This window comes from Chrysochloris asiatica, unplaced genomic scaffold, assembly GCF_000296735.1.
Source record: "Chrysochloris asiatica unplaced genomic scaffold, ChrAsi1.0 scaffold00093, whole genome shotgun sequence".
In the NCBI taxonomy this organism is placed as follows: Eukaryota; Metazoa; Chordata; class Mammalia; order Afrosoricida; family Chrysochloridae; genus Chrysochloris; species Chrysochloris asiatica.
In genome coordinates, this window is record NW_006408611.1 from 11560793 (window position 1) to 11585829 (window position 25037).

Here is a 25037-nt window from a genome sequence, read left to right on the forward strand (position 1 = left end):
TCGGGTATTCTGTGTTGTTGTTGGCGGAGCTCTCTGCTATTTGTCCACCTGATCCACCATCTTGTTTGTTCTCCCCCATTTGGTCTTTGATGAGGGATTCTGGACGTGCGACTCCAGTGTTGTCCTGTGGAGTTCGGCTGGAGTTTGGTGGATATTGTCACATGTTTTCTGTCCTGCCACACTGCCCCTCCCCTGTCTTCTGGCTAGACGGAACTTGGTTTTCCACGGGGTTCTTTTTGTCTGCTCTCAATGGCGTGTCTGTGTCAAAAAGAAACCCAGGAAACACTAGTCATTTCTCAGGTCCCAAGTTCGTTTGTCAGTCTGTCTTCTTCTCTCCAACTTTCAGAGTCTTGTTTGTTTTAGATATTCCCAGCTTGAGTTTTTAGCTGTACCTAATGGGAGGCGCAGGGGGAAGTGCATCTACTTGGTCTTTTCCCAAAATCACTGACTGGTGTGTGGAGAGACACTATGGTGGATGAAGCGCAGCAGCAAGCTAATTACTAAGACAAAAGACACAGGAGGCTCCCCCAGGACACTGGAGAGTCAGCTGCGTGGCCTCTTGGCCTCTAGTCAGTCACAGGACTACAGGAGAGAGCCTGGGCTCCTCACACCACAGGCAGCTTCCCAGCCAAGCTCTTGAGGCTCAAGGGAGCAGAGTTCTCATTAAGCATTGCTCACTGTCCCACCTGTCTCCTTGTGGTTTCTGTTACAGGAGCAAATCCAGCCACAGACCTGAGAGGGGCAGGCTTCCTTGCCCTCCTGCACCTGCTGTATCTAGTGATGGACTCCAAGACCTTGCTGATGGCACAGGAGATTTTCCGACTGTCTCGTCACCGGACCCAGGTATGGCTTTGTTGGGAAACCAGAGGAGAGTTCTGTGGATCTAGGATCTGGGCAGCAGTTTCCTGAGGCAGCCAAGAAAGCCTGACAGGTAGAAGGCTGTATTGCTGAGGGCACTTGGGACAGCTGGACAGCCCCTGCCATTCTCACCTGGGCTGGAATGTGAGCTCCAGCACTGTGAAGTCACTGGTATCTCATGGAAGTTGCTCAACTCCTCAGAGCCTTAGTTTCCCCATGTGTAGGATGGAGATCATAGAAACCTGAGCTGGGTACTTGGGAAAATTAAATGAGATAATGTACAGAAGCACTTACTAGAATTGATTCTTGTCTTAGCTCCCTAAGGAGATCTTTTGTACAATATCAGTAATCTCTCCTGGCCAAGAGGACAAGAGTTAGTTAGACTAAGAAGAGATTTACCTTGGGTCAGGTGACACTGATTTACCGACAGGCCCGAGTCCGGCTTCTGCAGCCCCTGGATTTCGGTCCCCAGTCTGCTTTCTGGGGCTGGGATTCCACCTTTTCCCAGGTAGGAAAAGGTGGTATTCCCTTAATTTTAGAAAACACATTTAACCATATAGAGTGTATCAGAAGGAGGTCAGGACTAAGGAAAAAAGGACAAATAGGGCAGGGTGATGGTTGTTGTTAATTACCATCCATTCAGTTTCGACACATAGTGACCCTGTATGAAGTTTCCAAGGCTGTAACTCTTTGAGGGATCAGAATATTATATATTATATAGGATGGTCAACTGTGAAGATACTTGCCATTAACCGAAATGCAAAGAGTAAGTTTGAACGCTCAGTTTTGGCGTGTAAATTTTGAGAGGCCTGTCTGATTTCCAGAGCCCTAGTGTGGCACTGTAGGATAAGCACTGGGCTGGTAACCACAAGGTTGGAAGTTCAAACCCACTAGCTGCTCTTGGAAAGCTCTTGGAACCAACTCCACATATGATTTCCAAGTAGGGCATACAAAACCACATATGATTTCCAAGTAGAGATGTGGGGTTAGCACTTAATAGATGAGTATGGAGCTAAGGAGATTAAAATTTAGGAACTATCAGCATGTAGGTCAGTGACTAATGGTGTGCTTCCCTGACCAGCAGCAGCATCTGGAAACTTGGGTTGCTTTCTTTCCTTTTTTTCACTTTTTATTGCTAACTGAGTGAAAGTTTACAGAGCAGATCAGTTTTACATCCAACAAACCATACACTTGGCTTCATCTCAATGATTGCAGTTCCTTCCGTGCAACAATAGTCATCCCACTGCCTCACTGTGCTTCCTATTTTCGTTCCTCCTTTTCCCCCAACCCTTCTGAACGTTGTCCTTGAGTAAATGCTGCCCTTTTCATCTCCAATGGTTGGCCCTTTCTATCGGCAACTTATAGTCCTATCTATTGCTTGGCTGAAAATTGAGCCCTAAGAGTGAGTTCAGTTCCGGACCTTAAGGATAACTGGGGTTCCACCAGTCTCCATTTGACCAGTAAGCCTGGTCTTTTTCTTTTTTTATGATTGTTTTTGTTTTGTTCCATATTCTCTCCAGTTCTAGCCAGGATTTTAATGTGATGCCTTTCAGAGCAGTTGGTAGTGGTGTCTAGGCATCATCTAGTTCTCCTAGTCTCAGCGTTGTATTCTATTAGTCCCCTGAACCTTGTCTCAAAGTAACTTCCATTTTCATCACTTTCCTTTCCTTTGAACAGGGAAAGATCAATAGTTGTACCTTAGATGGCCATTCATGAGCTTTTAAGCTCCCAGTCACTATTCACCAGAGCAGGATATGGAACATTGTCTTTGTGGAGTACATTATGCCAATTGACCCTGTGTAGTGGTTTCTTTTACTTGCTGCTCTTTTTCTTTTTGATTGTAATGTTGCCTTAGTCTCTTCCAACTTGTGACAGTTTCTCAGCTTTTCCTGTTCAAGGGGCCCCAAAAAAAGCCATGAAAAAAATGCAATGAAAAGAAATGGAATTTTGCCGTGAAGTTTTTGAAGCCCCCTCATATTTCATGGCTTTGACACATTTGATAAGTACTGGACACTTGTTTTGTAGATTGTTCCTCAGTGTGGCTTCCCTGATGATTTTTCATGATTAGATTTTTAGCTCGAACCCCAGAGTTCACTGATGTGCCCATCTCAGTGCCTTGTATCATGACTATATGATGTGAATATGTCTAATTACTGTTGATGTTAGCCTTGACCATTTGGGTAAAGTGGTTTCTCCACTTCAAAGATACTGCTTTTCCCTTTGTACCTTATAATTAATCCAGGAATATACCTGGAGACAATGCAGGTATCTTGTTTCTCCTCAAATGTTTTCCCATACTTTTCAGCTTCACTGGTGGATCTTGCCTGTAACAGTTATTACTGTGGAGTTTTAATAGTGATTTTTGATTTCCATCATTTCTTCTACATTTATTATTTTAAACTCTTCTATAAGCAATAGTTCTCTCTACTTCCCCATTTATTTCTTTCTTTAATTATTTTTATGGCAGTGTGGACCCATGTATATTTATTTTATTCTATGGGTCATAACCCAATACTATCGTAATTTATTCTTCTGCTGAAACTGCTCCATCTTTGGCCATTAGGAACTCTTTCAGTTGTCACCTCAAGGTGCTCCAAACTCAGATTGCATTTTCCCCACCCCAACCCTTGCATTTCTCCAAGCTCATTTCTCCAAGAAGCTTTGGTTTCTTGAGTTAAAGAGTGGTATTTAGAAACCAAGATCTGAGTGCTAGGTGTGCTCATTGCTATTGGGGTCTTACTATGTCCAAGTCCTCAAAGTAAACAAAACTTAGTAACGTACAAGGAGGCTTCAATAAGTTAATGGAAAAATGAAATGAAGAGATAAATGGAGTTTTTCCATGAACTTGTGCAACCTCCCTTGTCTGTGTGTGAATCAGGGGTTCACTCTTGATTTCTGATATGATAAGGTCCTCACTGATGAGACCAGGCCTAGCCCCCAGTAGCACTTCACAGACAACTGGAAGGTGGATGTGCTTTGGTGCTATCTGAGGAGAAGAGCCAGACAAGGAGGATCTGCAAGATCAGACCTACAGCATTTCAATCCAACCAGTTTATCCTAGAGGTCTGGCTGGAGTCAGGCAGACCCGAGTTGCAAAACCACTCTGTCAGTATCAGTGTTGTTGGCCAAATTCACTCTCAGAACCTTAGATTCTTCTTTTGTAACATGGGAAAATAATTCCTACCTTGTACAGTTGTTGTAAGTTACAGATAAATGATGTCAAATGTCAAGTACAGTAGGCTTTCAGTGAAAGTTTGTTAATCATAGTAGCATCTTGTATTTTTGTAAATCATTTGACTATGTGCACAGATACTTCCACCTATTAACATGGTGAATCACTTCTTGAATCCCAAATTTCTTTCTTTTTAATGCTTTTTTGTAAATTATGTGATAGTTTACATGGGAGAACAGTAGCTTTACATTCATCCTATCATATATCATTTCATTGCCATGGTTACAATCCCCTCCATGTATCATCAACCAACCAAAGGGTATAACCTGCAAGCCTGCTCCCCAGTCATCAGCACACAGCCCCTCTCCCCCTCTCTGGGTCTAAAGTCCATAGCCACGCCATCTCTCCACATCATCGTCTCTGCCTCCATCTCTGGCGTCAGTGCTTCTCTGGGTAGGGTCCCGCTCTCAGCTCTTCTCCCCTGATGGTCCCAGGGACCTCTGCTCCTAGACTGCAAAGTCAATCACTCCCCTCCTTTTTCTACAAACATCTGCCTTTACATTTCCAACACTGACAATCAGTCCTGATAACAATTATTCACTATTGTATCACAAGAGAGCTATCCGCATCTCCTTTTATCAGCCCCACCCAGACAGATTGGATACTATTCAGTGGAGATTCCACCTGCCTCCACACCCTCTGAATCTAGGTTCCCTCTTGAAAGACTGTAAGCCAGTCACTTCTTGTCTTTGTAGCCCCCCATTTTGGGTAGCCAATGTCCAAGTTGCCCATCCCTGTCTACTCTTTGTATGGAGGGGATGGAAATGATCCTTGCTGTAAAGATTTGTTCCCTCTTTTGAGCTACTGCATCCGTAGGTGTAGGTCAAGTTCATCAAATTGTATCAGATTACTCTTTTTTCCTCTTCTTTATTCTTCTAGTTGAGCTCTGAACATCCAGTCACTGAAGCCAAGTCAAGTGGGTATTATCCGCAAGTGTAGGTGTTCTTATGCATATGCCCTCTCTTACCAGCTGGACACTTCACTCTCCACTCTAGTCCTCTATGGCTATATCACTGACTCTGGGCCCAAGAGTCCCCAGGTCTTGCGACAATGCTGGCCAACCAGGTCTTCACCTGGGTTCACAAGAGTTTATTGAACATTGTAGGGCTTATCTCACCGCTTCATTTCTGTTTTCCCCTCACTTCCCCTTATCGGTGATGAGCATGGTCACCAATCAGAGTGTGTATTCCCATTAAGTCTTAGTCTTGGAAGGGGGTTTGCACTGAGGGGACCCGACCACTTACCTTGATGTCTCCTGGGCAAGCAACTTGCTTGTTCAGTCGGTCTGCCTATATTGTTTTGTATTTTTCCTGTAGGTGTTTATTTTCCCTGAATTTTAAGAAACTTTTTTATTGTGAATTGAGTGAAGGTTTAGAGAGCAGACTCTCAATTTTACATTAAAAAAATCATATTCTTGGTTTCATCTCAGTGATTGCAGTCCCTCAACGCAACACCATTTATCCCACTACCCCCTCTGTTTCCCATGCGCACTCCTCCTTCTTTTCCAATCTTCCTGAACTCTGTCCTTGGGTAAATGCTGCCTTTTTAAAATTTCTACTGGCTGACCATTCTGTGGTATCCGCACCTCACTAGCATTACTATCCCCTTATGGACCTATCTGTTGTTCGGCTGAAACCTGAGCCACAGTTAAAGAGTGGGATTTCTTCTATCAGGGTTTCACCAGTTGAAAATGTGAGCATATATTGTGGATTTTCATGAAGCAGGAATGTAAGGTCTAAGTCCAGTGTGTGTATCGGGCACCATGGCTTATGATATGGTCTCTTGCATAGACACTGCTTTGTTACAACAGAATCCCAGGGTTGAAGGGTATCTTAGCAATCACTGGTCTAGCACTTTCCTTTTAGAGATAGGGAAGGGGAAATGATTTGCCCAAGATCAGTTAATGAGTTGTTCCTATAAACCATTTCTGACCTCCGTGTTGCCCCTTTTGTGGCATATAAAGGGTCTTTTATGAGACTTTTCTGAAGAAACATAAAACCAGGGTAGAAGACTACTTCCAACCCAATCCCTCATTTGTTTTCAAGGAAGGGTTTGAGTATGGTGAAGTAGCAGGCCATTCAGATATTTGAGGGACAAATGGATTAGAATGAGGGAATAACAATTTGAGAGAGTAAGTACTGGGTACTTTAATCCTCAGGGACCCAGTCTCATCACTTGAACCATTCTGTTTCCTATCTTTTCACCAGCTGGCCTTTGTGGGATTTAGTAGGGGTTTATATTTACTCCACAATAAACATACTAGACAATAAGAAGGAATAGCAGTTGAATACAACAAAATAAGAGGGCAAGTGTAGGTACCAGGAAGCTAGATTCTAGCTGCAATATTACTGTTTAGATATGATTTGGAGCAAGTCACTCAACCATGCTGGGCCTCAGTTTTCTCATCTATGAAGTGAGGGATCTGGCATAAATAATTCTCTAAGGTCCCCTCCAGCTTTATTTTATAATGCCTTGAACTATAAATAACTTCAAGTTTAAAAGTAAAACTTGACTTTGAATCTTTATGAATCTTGAAAATGCAGATTGTTCCAGAAGACTGTAAAATCAGAACACCAGTTGGAGGCTGCAAACCTTCCAGCCACCAGCCCTGTACCATCCCCAAGGAAAGAGCTTAAGTACCTGTGGTGGTGGTGGTGAGGTGCCATTGAGTCATCTCAACTCCAATGACCCCATTTGTCAGGGCAGAACTGCCCCTGGGGTTTTTTAAATTATAACCTTTATGTGACTCACCAGGTCTTTTTCCTACAGAGCCTCTGGGTATGTTCAAACTGCCAACCTTTCGGTTAGTAGCCAAGCAGTGGCTCATCATGCTAGAGGGGAATTGGCCAGAGATAGAAGTGCTGGTGGGACCCAGGACTCCCATCAGTCTTGGCCTTGTGCAAATCTGAGACCACTGAGAAGCAGGTGTGACTACACAGTCACACTGTGCACATAGGGTTTGTGGGTCAGTAGCTACCAGGAAAGGAAGCACTGATAATAAAGCTTGTTTGTATATAAAAACTTAGACCAAGGGGGCATCCAAACGTTCATGGAAAAATGGAATTAAAAATTAATGGAATTTTTATACTAACTTTTGGAAGTCCCCTCATATAGCTTTCCAACCATCCATGATTTCATTCCATTAATACAGCAATCCTGTGAAAGAAATGATCCTTGTAACAACTTTGTTTTACAGCAAAGGTTCAGAGAGGTAAAGTGTTATTACTCATTTGTTGTTGTTGTTAGTGCCTTTGAGTTGGATCAGACTCATAGCGATCCTGAATAGGGTTTCCTAGGAGCCGCTGGCAGGTTTGAACCAGCGATCTTGGAGTTAACAGTCTATGTTGTTGTTAAGTGCTGTGGAGTCAGCTCTGACTCATAGCAACCCTGCATAGGGTTTCCAAAGCCATAAATCTTGTGGGAACAGACAGATTCATCTTTCTCCCATGGAGCAGCTGGAGGCCTTAAACCACTAACCTTGTGGTTCACAGGCCAGTGCTCATACTACCGCGCCACACCCAGGTAAGTAATGGTGAAGCTGGACCTAGAACCCACACCTTCCTGCAGATGTTTCAGCTGCAACACACTTCAGGGTCAAAACATTGAAATGCAGGTGCCCAAGCCCTGCCCCAGAGCTACTGAGTTGGAATCTTCAGGAGTGAGGCCGTGTGAGCAGCAGCTCCTTGTTCAGTACTGGAATGTGTGTAGACCGAGACAGGAAACATGAAGAGAAATGAAATCTTAAATAGAAATGCAGAAAATGTCCAGGTCTGATTTCTTCTGCTGTCTTTTAGTCAGTTCCCTCAATAGAGCATCTGTGCAGTATTCTAACCTGAGTATTTCCGTATTCTAAGGGAGTGGCTGAAGGAAAAGAGCTGTTTGAGATCTGAATTTCTTTGTCATGGTTACTAGAATGTTCTTGAGAGTGGATGGACACTACGTTTGTTATGTTGGTTATGCTTGCTACCATATTCTTGTTTCCATATTTATTTTAAGACTGAAAAATTCCAGGGAGGGGGCAGATGCTATGTAAGATCATATGATAATTCAATAGCCAATTCTGCTCAGTACCTGAGGGTATAAATACATTGCTACTGACCTCAGCTACCCACATTGAGGCAAGGGTAATAATTATCTACATTTTATGTACCTACCTGGGCCACATGTGTTCCATCAAGCCTGTTCCAACTTAAAGTGACCCTGTGTATTTCCAAGTTTCCAAGGAGTGACTGATGGATTTTAATTACCAACCTTGCTTTAGTAGTCCAGTGCTTATCCTACAGTGCCACACCAGGACTCCAGTATCTTGTTTATTGTTAAGTGCCATTGAATCAGTTCTGACTTATAGCAATCCTGTGTAGAGTTTCTGAGGAGTGACTGGTGGGTTTGTGTTTACCATTCCAGTGCTTATACTGTAGTGCAACACCACGACTCCGTATTTTGCTAATATGATCTTAATTCATCCTTATAGCAACTCTGTGAGGTAGGGATTAGGATAAGAGGAAATGTAAACTGTAGGTTATAAAACCTATCTTACAGGTTTTGTAATGATTAGTGTCTTGACTTTACCCAACACTGAACTTTGGTTAAGGACCCCAGAGACCCTCTTGTATTCATCCTCATTCTGAGGGTGGGGCTGGTGAAGAGGCTGCAGAACTAGCACAGGGTCATGCACATCAGCTTCAGAGCACGTTAACGTCAGCTAGAACCCTATTTCTCACACAGTAGGAAAGTTGCTAACTGAGCCTCGGTTTCCTCATCTGTATGTTGGGAAGAGTCTTGTGAAAGTAAGCATAAGTGCGCTATATTATTAGCTGCTGCTTCATGTGCTGTGGTCGCCATTAGTGCCATGGGCCACAGTAGCCTGTTCTTGAAGGGGGAACACAGAAGACAGAACTGAGATTACCACTAACCCGCTGCCCCCTCCATTCCAGCAATTCCCCTTCTGTCTGATGTCAGTGAATATCACCCGCATCGCAATCCAGGCCTTAAGGGAGGACTGTCTCACCCGGTGAGTCCCCACACTGCTCACCAGCTAATCCAGCCAGCTGACTAGAGTGGTCCAACACAGCCTCACTCTCCCCAACTCTCTCTCTCACCTGCTGGTTCCTGGAGGGCCTGGACAAAGTGCAACTGCACCTTTCTTTCCGCCATCTCTCTTTCCCAGCCCTGACCTCAGAGGTGAAGGCTGCCAGGAACTGGCGGGTATTCTATATCTATGCTAGCTTGGAATCCAGGTGAGAGGACACCAGGCATCAGCTTGGTCCATTCATGGGCAAATCATCTCCCTTGTCCTGTAGGGAATGTAATCGGCAGCAAAAGGTTATCCCGGTAGTGAACAGCTTCTATGCGGCCACCTTCCTCCGCCTCGCCCATGTCTGGAGGACACAGCAGAAAACCATCTCAGACTCAGGCTTTGTCCTCAAAGGTATATCCCTCTTCTCAGGGCGGCCCGGGCGCCTGAACTTCTGTTGTACCCAGCTTCTAGGCCCAGGACTGGTTGCTAGCATGGCTTGACTGCAGTTCCCTTCCTACAGCCTCCATCTATGCTTCCTCGAATCCCAGCTTCACTGTCCTTATCTCTCTGCCACCACTCTCCTCCCTTTGTGGTCTTACACCAATGATGATCACAGTTTCTGCATCAAAAGTTGCAAGTCAGGCCTAACAGTTAGACTAACTGTTCAAAATTGAACTTGTCTTGGACAAGGCAGAATGGCTGGGGTGGTCCCTGGGTCTCTCGATCTGGGCATCTCCCCATCTCAGAAGACACCCCTTTCCCTCCATAGCATCTGGGTTGGAGGTGCTCCCCAGAACTGCTAGTCTTGAAACCAGGAGTGTTGTACAATATAAAGCCCCCTTATGCCTTTTGTTCCCCAATCCTCTCTGTTCCAGACTTGGAAGTGTTGGCCAAGAAGAGCCCAAGGCGACTACTCAAGACCCTGGAGATCTACTTGGATAGGGTGTCGAAGGGACAGGCCTCCTTTTGGGGAGCACCAAAGTGCTATGGGCCCCAAGCCCCTCACTCCAAGGAGCTCACCTTCACAGGTGTATGTGACCTGCCATTGCATGCAACCGAAGGCACAAGGCCCATCTGACCAACTCCAGAGGCTGACTGAGGGAAAGACTTAAAGGCCGGACCTGGGGTCTTCAGAGGGCCCACAGCAGGCTGTTTCAGGGCCAAGCCCTAGTGTCTCAGTAGGGCATATAGGAATATAGGAAGTAGGGTTTGACCTACTCCATGCAGACCTGTCTCCAGAGCAAGGAAAGTTTTACCTTAAACTTAATCCTAATTGGGGCTATGCAGCTTATCTCAGTGAGAATGTGATAGGAAAACCCCATCTGGATGTTCCATGTGTCCCCATGTTGAAAGTTAGCCTCAGTAGAGAAAAACAGATTTCTGGTTCACTAAGCAGTGGGTCTTTCTGGCCCTGAATCTCTAAGCCTGGATTCTGTAGTTAGAACAGAAGAGAGACGCTAGCAGGGGCAGCAGCCAGCAGGGGGCAGTCTGAACCAGAGCAAGCTGCCAGAGACCTCAGCCGGCCAGGCTTTGCTCACCTCCATCCATCTGGCCAGTCTCAGGGTCCCCTCTGGAGTTTCTGCCCCCATTGTTGATGATGTGGAAACAGGCATTCAACTAGGTAGGTCCCGTCGCTGCTTTCATCCTACTGGCTCTCAAACTAGGGCTTCCTCAGCCGGGGAGGTTGTTCAGGCCACATCAAGGGTGGTTTTCTGGCCTTGAAGGAAGGAGAGATTCATATACCAGTAGTTCTCAAATAAAGGAAGTTCTGGTTTAAGTGTTGCAGTATCTTCTTCTGAGATAGGCCTTGGTACCTTTCTGTAGCCCTTTTGTTCCAGGTTTGGTTAGCACTAGACACTCGAGCAGGTGAACGCACAGGACAGGGGAGAGAGTTATCTGACACTGGTCAGAGACTCCTGGAAGGAGCAGGTTGTCTCTTGATGGCTAAACTACCCCTGAGTCCATATGATGTCCTTGGTGATGAACTTGTATAACGCCTCAGAAGCTCCTGGCATGCTCTCACCAGTGGAACAGGCGCTTCTGGCTCTGGTTAAGATGGACTGACATGAGGCATCCACGTGGGGTTTTCCCTACATTTCCTTCTGGAGAAGCCTGACTCTGTTGCTCCATTTCCAAAAGGGCCTCCAGGCCAAAGTAACCTCAATTGGCAGTGGTGGGGGTTGGGGGGAGGCAGAGCCCCACTGGTTCTGCCTACGCCTGGCCTTTGCTATCTTTCAGTTACCAGGCCTTGGGCCATGAGGAAGTTTCCATTCCCTACACTCTGGGCTCTACTTTCAGGGCACCACTGGGCAGATGCAACCAACCCTTGGGTGGTCTCTTGAGCAAGGGGAGTTAACCAATGCTAGGCTGATTTCCTGTCCTTTGTTCTCCCTTAAGTAGAGCCTTGGGAGACCACTGTCTAGGCCCTGCAAGCCTCTCCAAGACCCACTGGAGTTGGAGGAGCCCATCACAGAGACCAGGAAACTCAACAGACCCAACTCTGGGCACATGCTTGGAGGTCCTCTCAGTCCCTGGGAACCTCGTGCAGGAGAGGAAGCCAGTGCCTGTCACAGGACACCTTCTCCAGGCTTCACTCACTGTGTAATGGTCTCCATACAACAGTGGGCTTACAGTTTCATCTGAGTGGGCTCCAAAAAGTTGTGGAAAACTCCTATGATCTTTCCATTCCATTTTTCCCCATGAACTTTTTGAAGCCCCCTGGTACAATAATAATAATCTTTGTCTTTTGATGGGGCTCTTTTGATGGACTGGTTGTGGGAGAGAGTTGTGTGAGCCCCCCAAAAGCAGCTGCAGAAGTCTTACTCTGCATTTTTCTTAGGAAAGGACCTGTATTGTACAACCCTGAAAATTATGTCAGAACCAATGATTTAGTTCAACCTTTGCTTTCTGCCTTTTTAAAAATCATCCATGGTATATATTGCTCTTTGCATAGACCGTTGAAGGGAGGGCCCGGATGCTTCTGTGCTGAGGGAGGGGCGAGCAGGGCAGGTGAGCTGCTGCTTCTGTTTCTTGGAACAAACACAACAAAATGAACTTGGTTTTGTTTGCATGAAGAGAATCAGAAGGTCTTAGGACCCAGGGTTGGGCATGTCAGAGGTGAGAGTGGCAGCTAAAGCCAGGCTTCAGTGATTCTCTAAGCCTTATACAGACTCATGTCTTAGTCTTGCCCCCTGAGCCACTGTTCTTCAGGATGGGGCCTCTTCTTGGCTACTCCATTCTCACCCCTATTTAGTCTGTTGTCTTTGAGGCAGGCATGTTTTAAGAGTTCTCTTTGAGAAGAGCTAACGCATTCTGGATGCTCACCAAAAGATAATGGAGGTTTGAATCCACCTAGAGGTACCTCAGAAAAAAGGCCTTTTATTTTTTAAATTTTTAAACCAGCCATTGAAAACGCTATGGAGCATAGTTCTACTCTGACACAGGCGAGGCTACCATGAGCTGGAGTCAACTCTAAGGCAACAGGCAACTGGAATTTGAAAAAAAAAATTCTTGTTAATATTCCAACCTCCACCTGATTATGCAAGAGAATGAACTGAGGCTCAGACAAGGAAAAGAACCTTATTCAAGATTAGAGGCAGGGTGAGGACCAGAAAGAACTCAGGGTTCCTGACTCCCAGGCCAATGCTCTTCACACACACAGTCCCACGGAACTCCTGGGCTCCTTGCCCAACAACAAGTATACCAGGAAGTGGCCGCACCAGAATTCTGTACAGTAGGGGCAGCTGCCCTTGGAGAGCTTGGAAAGCTTGGGGCTTTTGGGTGTCTCAGGAAATACTGACTTAAATGGATATGCATCCCAAGCCTGTCACCACAAGAGTCTCCCGAATGAGAATGTGATACAAGCAAACCCCTGGGTCAAAGTGATCCTAGGGCCATGCCACCTCCCTCATGCAGTGCCTGCCTGGCAATCCAGGCCCCTCTGCCTCAGTCACGCAAAGCGAGGTCTGGCCCCAGAGGAGGCCCAGGTCCCCTGGGAAGCTGTGGAGCTGTTACCAGTGTGCAACTCTGTCCCCAGCACAGCCAGGAGCTGAGTAAACAGGTAGGGACTGTGAAACTAACCCAGGCCGTGCAACACAGATGGTTTGCACTCACCTACTAGACTAAGGATCCTTGGTGGCACTATGGGTTAGGATTTGGGCTACTAACCACCAAGTCAGCAGTTCAAACCTACCAGCCACTCTGTGGGAGAAAGATCAGATTTACAGTCTCAGAAGCCCTCCACAGAATCTCTATGAGTTGGAATCAACCCAGTGGCAGTGGGTTTGGTTTGGGTTTTTATTAACTTACAGGTTGACAGGTCCAACCCACTCAGTGGTAGCCAAAAAAAAAAAAAAAAGACCTGGTAATCCGTATCTGTTAATCTCATGCCAAGAAAACCCAATGGAGCGACTGCACCTGCAGCACATGGGCCACCATGAATCAGGGTCAGCTTGATGAAAGTGGGTTTGGTGTAGTAAGGTATCGTGTGGTGTGGTGGTATGGCATGGTACGGCACAGTATAGGAAAGCCAAATATGGTATGGTTAAGAGTGGTGTGGTGTGGTATTATGTAGTGCACCATATGGTGGTCTGGTGTATGCTTTAGTATGGTATGGTGAAGTGAGGTATGTGTGGTAAGTAAGGTGTGATGTGATATGGTATGTATAATATAGTAAATGTATGGTGAGGTGAGGTGTGGTATGGTGATGTTCAATATGGTGTAGTGCAGGTATGATGTATGGTGAGGTATGGTAAGGTGTGTAGTATGGTGTGGTGTAGTATGGTGAGGTATGCTATGGTGTAGTGTGGTGTGTGATGTTGTATGGTGAGGTATGGTAAGGTGTGTGGTATGGTGTGATATAGTGTGGTATGGTGTGTGGTATGGTGTGAAATATGGTATGATATGGTATGGTAAGGCAGGCTATGGTGAAGTATGGTAAGGTGTGGTATGCTATGGTATAATGAAATATGATATAGGGTGTGGTACAGTGTGGTGTGTGGTATGAGGTTCAGGCAGAGATCAGGGAAAGCATTTGCTTCCTTTATTGAACATCAGCACTGACCATGTGTCAGAGGGAAAGCAAGCAGGTCAGAGGTACCCAGGAAGGAGAGCTGTGGTCTGAGAGACATGGGCCCTCATTTCCAGTCCTTGAAGAATTGCTTGAAGATGGGACTCTCACGGCCTTGGGGCAGAATCTCCACCTGCAGGGATAGCAGGAAAGAGGTTTGGCTTACAAGGTGGCCCCCTCTGCCTCCACCAAGAAGGACAGGGAGGGTGGAGTCCTGCAGGAGGTTGTTGGACACTCGGCCTGAGTCCACATGCAGTCTGGACCAGCGCCACTCTTCCACATAAGCCAAGAAACAGGAAAACAGATTATAGGGACGGGGCTAAAACAACAGATAAGGTGCACAGTCTGAAAGGTACACCAATTATAGATGAGTTTTTGCAGGATTTCTGGGAATGGCTTAGTTCCACCATGCTGGAGTTAGAGAGGTGGATCCAGCTAAGGACAATGACCCAGATAAGGAATATAGCTATCCACAGGTACACCAAGCTCTCTGGGTTCCCAGGGGGCTGCTCTCTAACATCCTCTTAGGAAATAACACATATTTGAAGGATTGAGACGGGCTTTCTATTGGATGGGTCTGAGAGAGAGGCTGGATTGTTCCTGACTATGTCCAAGGCTGTCCTACCCTTCGTGTCTAATTTAGAGGAGAGGGGGAAAGTGTAGGGGTGTTCCTCACCTGAGTGTTGGGGGCGTACTTCATACGGGAGATGAAGCCCTCAGCCACTTGGAGGGCTGCCTGCCGCTCCTTATCGTTAGCTTTTCGTCCTGGAGCACAGGAAAGAGATTTTGAAAAAGAATAAGGATTCGTTCTAGCTCCCTGCTCAAAACTTTCTCAGGGAAATTTAAAGGGACAAAGGGGATAGCTGGCAACTTTTAAACGCTGAACCAATTTTTTAAAAGTTAAATGGACAAGGCGTGCCCAAGAAGACTGGAGTTCTGTGTAGGTGTGCTGTCAGCCTCTGACACTTCTTCCAACTTGGCAGCTCCAAGCTGGATGAAACTGGCCTTCTCGCCTTTCTCCTCATTGAATCACCAAAGCTTTAGCTCCAGCCAGTGCTCCAGGGATACTTCAGGCAGAAGCACAGGTATTCTTCCTGACAGCAAATTCTAAGGCCAGCGATTCCCCTGGAAGGACTCCTTGATTCTTGTGTCTGTCAACTATACTCTTATCAAGCCTTTTTTGTAAAGTGAAATAGGACCAGGGGTACGATTTCTGATGCAGATGAACTTATCGCATTGTGCCAGGAAGTCTACACAGACCTAACATACTAACTGAAAGCTTATACAAACTATATCCACAGAGTATTCCATTCGTTTCTATAGCCCGGCTCGTTTGCACGACGTCTGCTCTAATTTAAGGTATTTTCCTTCCCCTATGAAAACAAAGTTGTGAATTTAGTTGGCTCTCTAGCCAGGGTATTGAAAACAATCTGATAACTATAACTTATCTGAGACTAATATGCTGTACCCTTCCTCTTTGAATTGACTGGCTATACCCCTGCCCAGGAAAGATGTCCCTTCCTGGCCACCCAAGTTTCCCAGCTCTCCTCTTGTTTCTCTTTCCATAATGGGTTGTCTTTGTGTGGGATTAATAGTTTCCAGGGCAGGTGTGGCATTGGTTCCTTGGGAAATGTACCCTGTCCTGTGACCCGGAAGGAATGTCACCTCAGTAGCACAATTCTCTTAGAATCCTGGCTGCTCCTTGCTGCTCTAGGCCCTTCCCTTTGGCCTATCTTTCTACTGTCAAGGTTGGTGGTTCGAACTCACCAGTTGCTCTGTGGGAGAAAGATGAAGCTTTCTGCTCCCACAAAAGATTAAAAAACCTTGGAAGCCCTATATATGGGGCAGCTCTGAGTTGAAACCAACTTCACAGCACTTAACAACAGCAACAATGATAACTAGAGCCCTGGTAAGTAGGATAAGCTGTGGACTGGCACTGGCAAAGTCAGCAGTTCAAACCCACCAGCCGCTCTTGGAAAGCCTATATAAGTTGCTATACGTTAGAATCAACTTGAGGGCACTTAACAACAGTACTTAAGGAACTCTGGTTGCTAACTGAAAGGTTGGTGGTTCGAACTCACCCAACTGCTCCACAGGAGAAAGGCTTGGTGATCTGCTCTCGTAAAGATCACAGCCTTGAAAACCCTCAGGGGAAGCTCTCCTCTGGCCCGTGGGGTTGCTAGGAGTTGTGATCTATTCAACAGTCCCCAACAATAACAGCAACAGTGTTATTTGCCTGGCAGCAGCTACTGTTAAAAGCACCAAACTCTCTCCATCTTTCTGACCGGGTTGGGGATTTCCGTCTTTTCTTGGCCTCAGTTGACCCCACAGATATTTATTGAACAAATACTATTTGTCGAGATCCTGGAGCCACTGTGGTTCTTGCTTTCAAGCCTTTAGAATCTGTGCAGGGACGTGAGACAGGCTCAAGAAAAGACATACGTAGGGAAGTAACGGGAGCTCCAAGTATCGTTCAGGACTCAGCTTTGTGACCACATTTTCCAACAGTCAAACAAGATGAACCGGATCTGTACAACAGTTCTCCTTTTTCTAGCTGATATTATCTCTTGGAAGAACAAGTTATACTGGCTCACTATCTACTGCATAAACGAATGTCTCATTTACCTAAAATTTACCTCTAGTACACCTCAAGGCTGAATCCTAGCTTCAGGGGTTTCCAGAAGCCCCAACGACTTAAACATTCTCCAAAATGGTGGATCTCAAACTGTGGTCCCTGGACCAACAGCGTCAACATCACCTGGACCTTCTTAGCAATGCAAAATCTCTGTCTCCTTACCCCCCACCAGACCTAGTGAACCAGAACCTCTGGGGGTGGGGATTTTAACAGGCCTTTGGGTCAGTGATTCTGATTCATGCTGAAATTTCAGAAGCACTGCCTAGGACTTAGAGGGTGGGAACAGCAAAGGAAAAGCCCTTGGCCAGAAGCTCCCGGACTCTCTGGAAAGCAGGCCAGCAGACAGCACTCCCACGGGAAGCTGACTGAGTCACACCTGTGGAAGGGGTCTTAGGCCATACCACACGTACCCTTCCAGATGTAGATCTTGCCACAAAGCCCATTGTCCAGCACGAAGCAGTCATCAGCTATGAGCAGCTCGAGTGGAAAGGGACTAGAGTCGGCCACCTTAGTCAGATTCATCTGTCCAGTGGCATCAGACACCTGGGGGAAAAAGGACAGTGGCAGATCCTCCCCTCCTCCCCCGAGAAGCAGACCACCTCATCCCTCCTCAAGGCCCTCCCTCTCTGCCTGTCTCCCACTGTCTCTACTACCCACCACCCCAGACCCTGAGAGGGACAGGGAAGAATGCAATGAGGCAGCCCCCACCCCTTTAAGCTCCCCCAAACCAACCCACTACCACTGAGTTGATGCTGACTTATAGGACAGAGTAGACTGCCCCCCACAGTTTCCAAGGCTGTCAGTCTGTCTCCTGAGGTACAGCTGGTGGGCTCGAACCACCAACCTTTCAGTTAGTAGCCCAGCACTTAACCCACACTGTCAACTAGGGCTCCTCCCATCCTCTTATATCATCCTAAATCACTGCAACACAGTGACCAAAATCCATTTTGGAATTGGGTACATTTCAAACTACAAATTCAAACAATGGCAAAAAAAGTAAACCATATAATTGGCTTGCAACCTCCCTCCTCCAAGAATGAGCCAGAAGTGAAGTGGCATTCTTTTACTGGGGAGGGCCTGACAGCGTCCTCTTCCCATACCCACCCCTGTCACTTCCAGCCCTCCATCAACCTCCCTGGGCCTCATTCACTCTTCCCACTGTGTTTGTCCCTCACGCTAACCCCATATGCACCCCAACTGCTCTGTGTGGGCTCCCACCTTATAGAGAGCTGCGGCCTGGGCGTTTGCTTGGTCAGCTGTGAGGTCTTCCTCAGGGTTTCCCTCCTTCAGAGGGGGCTTGGAGCCCAAGACCTGCAGAGGCAGGGGTGGACAAGTTTACAGGGACTCCTGGGCACCTGCCTCAGACCTAAACCCACCATGCCCGGGGCTACCACCTCTGCTGGGACAAACTGTCCTGTGCAAGGGCACCAGCAGAATCCAGCCCACCACACCAGCCAGGCCACTCAGAATGACACAAAGACACCATGTGAAGCAGCCACAGTCCTTGTTAGTACCCCAGACCCTTCCCCACCACCCTCCACCAGCGACCCCCATGACCCCCAGCTAATTAGCACCCCTCTTGGCCATTTCTAAGCAGAGGTACCCAGCTGCCCACCTGGATCATCTCAGCAGGCTCCTCCCCATCAGTGACGATTTCCACCTGGGCCTTGCCCTGCCGCTCACTGTCTCGTATGGCCAGTGCCAGGTCCCGGGCCTTGTTACGCTCCAGGATGTTGGACTTTCCACCACACCAGGTGAGGATGGTCTAAAGGGAAGCAGGGAGACTGAGTTAAAGCCAACTACCTGTGTCCTGCAGCCCGTGACAGTGTGTGGGAGACAGCTCAAGGAAAGGTCTTTATTTCTCTCTCCCTCCTCTTGGAAGAGCTGTCCACTGAGGCAGGATGATCAAGAAGGCAGCAGGAAACCCAGAGGCCTCTCTGAGAATGGCAGTAACACCACTCTCTTCTCATGACTTTGCCCAAAACCCATCTCCTCTCCTGTTTCCTCTCCATCACTTAGTGCCATATATTTTACTTTGTTATTCTATTTGAGGAGTCCTGGTGTGGCACTGTGAGTTAATGCACTGGACTGCAATGTCGGTTTGAACCTTAAGCTCACCTGCTGCTCCTCAGAAACCCTATATAGGGTCACTATGCCAACTTGATGGTACTTAGAAATAATATCCTCTTTGAAATCTGTCTCCCCTGACTAGAAAGTAAACTTCACAGGGCATGAAGTTTTTGTTTTATTTTATTCACTGCTATATACCAACTGTCAAGGTAGAGCCGGGCTCCAATATGTTGTTGTTGTTGTTATGAGCCGTGGAGTTGATTCTGACTCATAGCGACCCTGTACAGGGTTTCCGAGGCTGGGCTCCAATATAGACACAAGCAAACCTTTATTGAAGAATGAATGGATAAAGGCCATCCTTGAACTCCAATCTCATCCCTTTTCACACCCACTTCCAAGCAAAATGCCTCAAGTCTTCTGCGCCATTTATTACAAGATCTGTTTGTTGCCTCCATCTCAAAGCTTATCTGCCTTATAAACAAGTCCTGCAGTGATCTTGTCCAAGAGTCTTCAGCACCACAAGCTGCAGTGTGAACTCTCAGATAAATATTCAATCTCCTCAAGACCCAGGACTCACCTTCATTTCACAGTTTTCTTCCTCATGGTTCCTATTCCCACCCTGGGTCCCAGTCAAACTAGACCCTTCTCTGCTATCTCCTTCCTTTCCCACCTCTGCTTCCACTCCCCTTGTCCCTTTGCTGGGAATGGCATTCCCCCTCCATGAATCTCTAGTCAAAGGACCCCTTTCTGGGACTACTGGCTTCGATTCAGACTTGATGGTCCTTATCTCCAGCTCCCCCAGACATGGACGCTGCCTCCTCGTCACATCCTGTCAAGGGTGCTGAGTGATAACAGATAGATCTTCACCCCAGGTGAAGCTTCTCAGGGACAGGGACTTTACTGACCAGCACTGTGGTCCCCATGCTTGCTCAGAAAGGGTATCACAGATCTACTGAGTGAGTAAACTAATGAGTAGTCTGCCAGGAAACTAAGTTCTGAGTTGTAAGTTTTCAGGAAGAATGATGACGTGGCGAGATGGAGCAGCTGGGAACTCTAGACCCAGAGAGGGAGACGGGCTGTATGTTGATGACTTGGGGGCAGGCTTGCAGGGTGTACCCTTTGGTTGGTTGATAATGCATGGAGGGGATTGTAACCATGGCAATAAAACGATATACGATAGGATGAATGTAAAGCTAATGTTCTCCCATGTGAACTATCACATAATTCACAATAAAACTTAAAAAAAAAAAAAGTTGTCTGGAATAGAAGGAGTAAGCTCCAGCGTTATAGGCAATGGCAAGAAATCAGAGGGAAGCTGAATTCTGCCCCAAAATAAAGGGATGCTTTCTAACAGCTGAAATGGTCCAACTTGGCACGGGCTTAGAGCTTCTCAGCTTCCCTCCCTCTCTCTTTGCTTTCTAGTCCCCTCCTTTTAATAAGCAAGCAAAATAAACCAAACCCACTGCCACTGAGTTGATTCCGACCCATAGTAACCCACTATAGGACTTCCAAGCTTTACAAGAGCAGAAAGCCTCATCTTTCTCCTACACAGTGACTGGTGAGTTTGAATAACCAACCATGTGGTTAGCAGTCCAGCGCTTATCTCACAGCGCCACCAAGGCTCCTTTAAAAGGATGATCCTAAGACAGAGTCCTGGTGTGGTGCTGTGGGTTAATGCGCTGCACTGCAAAGGAGCTTTGAACCACAAGGCTCCAGCTTACCAGCTGCTCCTCGGAAACCCTATTACAGGGTTGCTATGGGTTGGAACTGACTCGATAGCACTTAACAACAAAACAAGACAGAGTGCTCAGTCTAGTTCTGCTGACCCACCTGGCCCAAGTCCAGGATGAAGCAGTCCCCAGTGTTGAAGCTGTCCCAGCTAAGTGCCCGCTCTGTGGCGCGAATGTTCTTCTTCCCTTTCACCTGGTAGAGTTTCTTGATGGCAGCTGGGGTGGTCCCTGGGGAGGTCTTGTGAAATGCTGACTCCACGCCACCTTCCTGCAACCCAGACAGCTGGCCTGAGTGGGCTGATTGGAGATCTGGAGCCCCCATCCCATCGGGAGACAGACAGAGAAGTGGGGGCCCAGCCCTAAGTGTGCTCAGGCCTTCTGCAGGATGAGAACCAGAGGGAAGAGGGGCTGACTCTAAGGGGAGCCAGAGGCTGGGGTGCTGGGAGGTGGGCACTGACCCGGTACTTGAGGCCATGCGGGAAGTAGCTCATGAAGAGGTCAGACTCATTGCCCTGTACTTCACGGTGCTGCACAGGTCGCTCCCCGAGCAGGGTGTTGAGGTGCACAGCCAGCACTGCACAAGCCCCCTGCTCATCCCGGGATGACTGCTGGCCTGGGACAGGTGAGAGGCAGCAAGGAAAGGCCCATGAGACCCATGCTAGCTCCAGCCCCTGCCTGAGCCAGGCCTTCCACCATCCCAGCTCCTTTACCTATCCACAGGTGCAGGTGAGAAAGCTCTTCTGGGCCATTGTGCAGCACCAGGTAAGAGTCTCCTGAGAAGAAGATACCCCGGTTGTCAGGTGCTACGGGCACTGGCTTCAGCTTCTCTACCCGCCAGATATGCAGGCCAGGATTCTGCACGGAGGCTGAGAACGGGGAACTGCTGCAGGAGGAGAAAGAGTGGGCAGTGGACAGGGCCCAAGAGGAGCAGGTCTAAGCCTAGAGACTCAGGCAGGGGACTCTGGGGCCTGGGTGTGAGGAGAGCAGTGGGGGGTGGAGGAAGATGGCACTGGCACATAGCTTACCTCTGGGGGATGGGTGTGTACATGATGTTTCTGGATCTGGAAAGACAGAGGAAGCCATATTTATTACAAATGTCTCAACAACCACCCTATGCATTGGTCTGAGAAGGCCCTGCAGGTGGGTGGCTAAGTGCTTTCATATTCGTCAATTATCTCATCTCCAGGGGCTAGAGGAGATTATCTCTGGCTTCATTATGCAGGCAAAGAAAGCCAGGCTCAGAGGTCTAAATCTAAGAGGGTCAGAGGATTAAATCTAAGTAAGTGGCTTGCTGAATCCAGGCCTCTAACCCCTGGGCTGTGACCTTTCAGCCTTGCTCCCCTAGTGCCTCAAGATCCCTAACTCTCCATGCTAAAACACTTATATTAAAAAGTTTAAAATCACTTATTTAAGCTTCTGCCATAAAAAGAAAAAAAAAAAAAACAAAAAAAAACTAGAAAAGTTCAAGCAAATTAAATCCAAAGCAATCAGAAGAAAAATAAAATAAGAGCAAAAGTTAATAAAATAGAACCAGAAAAAAACAGTAGAGAAAAATCAATGAAGATTTTTTTTTTTAGATGTTCCATAAAACTGATAATATATGTATATATGTTGTTGGGTACCATCAAGTCGGTTCCAGCTCCTAGCAGCCTCATGTGACACAGCAGAACTGCCCCAACAGGGTTTTTCTAGTTTAGTAATGTTCACAGAAGCAGACCTCCAGGGCTTCCACAGCATGGCTTGAACCTCCAGTCTTTCAGGTTAGCAACTGAGTGCCTTACCACTGCGCCACCAGAGCTCCTGTAACAGACTGAAACCTAGAAAAACCCTATGCGGCCATTTTACTGTCACATGGGTTCACTATGAGTGAAGATCAACTGACGACTCCCAATTTTTGTTGCTGTTAAGTGCCATCAAGCCAGCAACCCTGTATGGGGTTTCCAAGGAGCAGCTGATGAGCTTGAACCTCCAACCTTGCCGTTCAAACTGACTTTGCAGTTCAGCTCATTAATCCACAGCGCCACACCCAGACTCCAATAGCAGGAAACAAAGGAGAGAGCTCACGGCAAAATATCATGTGAATGACTTTCCTTTTCCATTCCCAACCTACTCAACAGTGGAAGGCATTTTTTTTTGGCACCACATTTGGGAGCAAGAAGGAAAATAGTGAGGGGGAGGGTTGTTCCTCTATCCCACAGGGCGTCACATGCTATGCCCACATCCCCTGCAGCCAGCAGCCCAGCCTGTGACTCAGATCTGAAGTGGTCACCACAAGCTCAGAGTCAGAGATGGTGTGAACGAGAGAACCTATTTGTCAGCCCTCCTCTCTTTCATTTTGTATAACTGAAATGAGAACTCAGGCCATAACCCAAAGCCAGGTATTTCACACGCCGGGGCTACAGACCAAGCGCCACAGCCATTCTAAGGAAAGGCTATCTGCTCCTTCATCACTCAACTCTCCACTCTGGCTGCCCAGGGACCTTATCAGAAACGTAGGTGCCCAAGCCCCAGCCGGGAAGATCCTACCTTTGCAGGTGTGGAGTGGAGCCTGGCGTGGGTATTTGGAACATATGTTTCAGGTGACTATGAGGTCACCAGTGGATAGTCTCATGCTTTCCTGCACATTAGAATCATCTGGGGGTCTTATAAAAGTCCCAAAGCCCAGGTCACATGGCAGACCAGACTCTGCAGACTGGAGTCTGGGTGGCTGTGCTTGAGAAGTTCCTGCCCCTCTGCCTTCTGTTGCAGCTTCTCCCAGGTAAGGGTCTATCCTGACATCTTGTCTTGCATTCTTTTCTCCCCATTCCAGCTACCCTGTTCAAGATCATAGTTCTCTGAGTTTCCTCAATGCCCACCTCCACTTCATGCAAGCCCCAGCTGTCCAAGGAGATTTTCGGTATGTCAGCCTTCTCTGAGAGGTTCCGCAGTCCTCTCACCTGGAAGCGCACATCAGTCCTGCTCACAGGTTGTCTCACAGTATGAACTTGTCTCAGCTGGGAATCTCATGTCTCAGCTGGGAATCACCTGTACTCAAGCATCCCACAAGAGTCTATTCAATTTCATGCAAGGTCTGTGCTAGGGGCAAGGCGTTGTGTAGGAAGGGGAGCTGGCACAAAAATGAAGAACAGCTGTGTCTTCGTGGTTTCATTAGAGCAGCAGTGAAGCAGGGAGCCATCTCACCCAGTGTGACCTCAGACAAAATTTCCATAGGAGGGGGGTGCCACAGAATCTCAGACTTTAGGAATTGAATGCTCATCAGGTCCCTGGGTGGCACAAACAGTTTGCTTTCAGCTACTACCCCAAAGGTTGTCAGTTCAAACCCACTCAGCTGTGCTATGGAACAAAGCCCTGGCAATCCGCTTCTGTAAAGATAAAAGCCAAGAAAACCCCATGGAACGGAGTTCTGCTCTATCACACATGGGTTCACAATGACTAGGTGGCAGCAGGCTTAGTGGTCATCTGGTCTACTCTGCATCTGCCTCCCAACACATAGCCATACACACAAGACACAGAAATCCCCTAACCATCCCTTGAACACCTTTGTTGGGGGGAATTCACCCCCTCACACGACAACCTCTTCTGTACTTCTGTTAAAACGCTTCATTTTTCTAACTCTGCCACACTGCAGTGAATTATGAACCCACTTATCTACCCTACTAAGGAGCCCTGGTAGCGCAGTGGATTACGAGTTGGGCTGCTAACCACAAAGTCAGCAGTTCGTAATCTACAAGTAGCTATCCAGGGAAAAGATGAGGCTTTCTGCTCCAGTAAAGATTTACAACCTTGGAAACCCTATAAGGGTCACTATAAGTCAGAACTGACTCCACAGTACACAACCACCACCCCCACATTCCTGAAAATAAATCCAGAGTTTATTCTACAGTGTGGACTGCTAACTGCAAGGTCGTGGTTCAAACCCACCAGCTGCTTCTTGAAAACCCTATGCAGGTTTGCTATGGGTCAGAACTGACTTGACAGCACCTAACAACATCTCCCCTACTAGACTTCCAGGGCCCTTTGCACCCAATAGCAGGAAGCTGTATTTTGTCTCTGGATCTAGCTGGAACCTCATACAGGTGTTCAAAGAATGTATTTGATAAACAGGGCTTGTTGGACTCCAGCAACTATTTCAGCAGGTGGGGGTGTGCAGGTGGGATAGGATAGGATTTCAACTGGCTGGAACTGGCAGGAGCAGCCTGAGGCAGAAAGCAGGGGATAGGAATCCAGTCAGTCTGTCCTGGGGCTGGCTGGGGATGGGAGGAGGCAATGCATGCTCTGCTGACTGTCCCAGTGCTCCTCCCTGCCCCACCTAGAAACAAGAACACTCTTGGGGGATGGGGTAGAAAGTGGGGAGGTGCTATGCATACTTTGAGGGCTGCCAGTAAGGAGCTCTGGTAGCGCAGTGGTTACAAACCAGGCTGTGAACC

The 25037-nt window shown here is 47.3% G+C and overlaps 2 protein-coding genes across 3 annotated transcripts in view; one reads left to right on the forward strand and one right to left on the reverse strand.

The window, feature by feature from the left end:
- Window positions 1-10185, forward strand: part of ELMOD3 (ELMO/CED-12 domain containing 3) — a 30012-nt gene extending 19827 nt beyond the window's left edge. Inside the window, exons 8-11 of the mRNA XM_006866608.1 lie at window positions 713-843; window positions 9025-9101; window positions 9391-9518; window positions 9983-10185. Of these exons, the coding sequence (XP_006866670.1) occupies window positions 713-843; window positions 9025-9101; window positions 9391-9518; window positions 9983-10185 (539 nt within the window). The remainder of the gene's footprint in view (window positions 1-712; window positions 844-9024; window positions 9102-9390; window positions 9519-9982) is intronic.
- Window positions 10186-14242: 4057 nt separating this feature from the next.
- Window positions 14243-21659, reverse strand: CAPG (capping protein (actin filament), gelsolin-like). Of its 2 annotated transcripts, none has more exons than XM_006866593.1 (9): window positions 21636-21659; window positions 21321-21493; window positions 21069-21223; window positions 20711-20878; window positions 18471-18575; window positions 18029-18121; window positions 17221-17353; window positions 14852-14940; window positions 14243-14308 (listed from the first exon to the last, which is right to left on the reverse strand). In XM_006866593.1, exons 1-9 carry the CDS (start codon window positions 21656-21658, stop codon window positions 14243-14245), a joined length of 1005 nt encoding a protein of 334 aa, XP_006866655.1. In that variant the 5' UTR covers window position 21659. The 2 variants fall into 2 exon arrangements, with proteins under 2 accessions (XP_006866655.1, XP_006866654.1); XM_006866592.1 differs by having other exon boundaries at window positions 18426-18575.
- Window positions 21660-25037: the final 3378 nt, after the last annotated feature.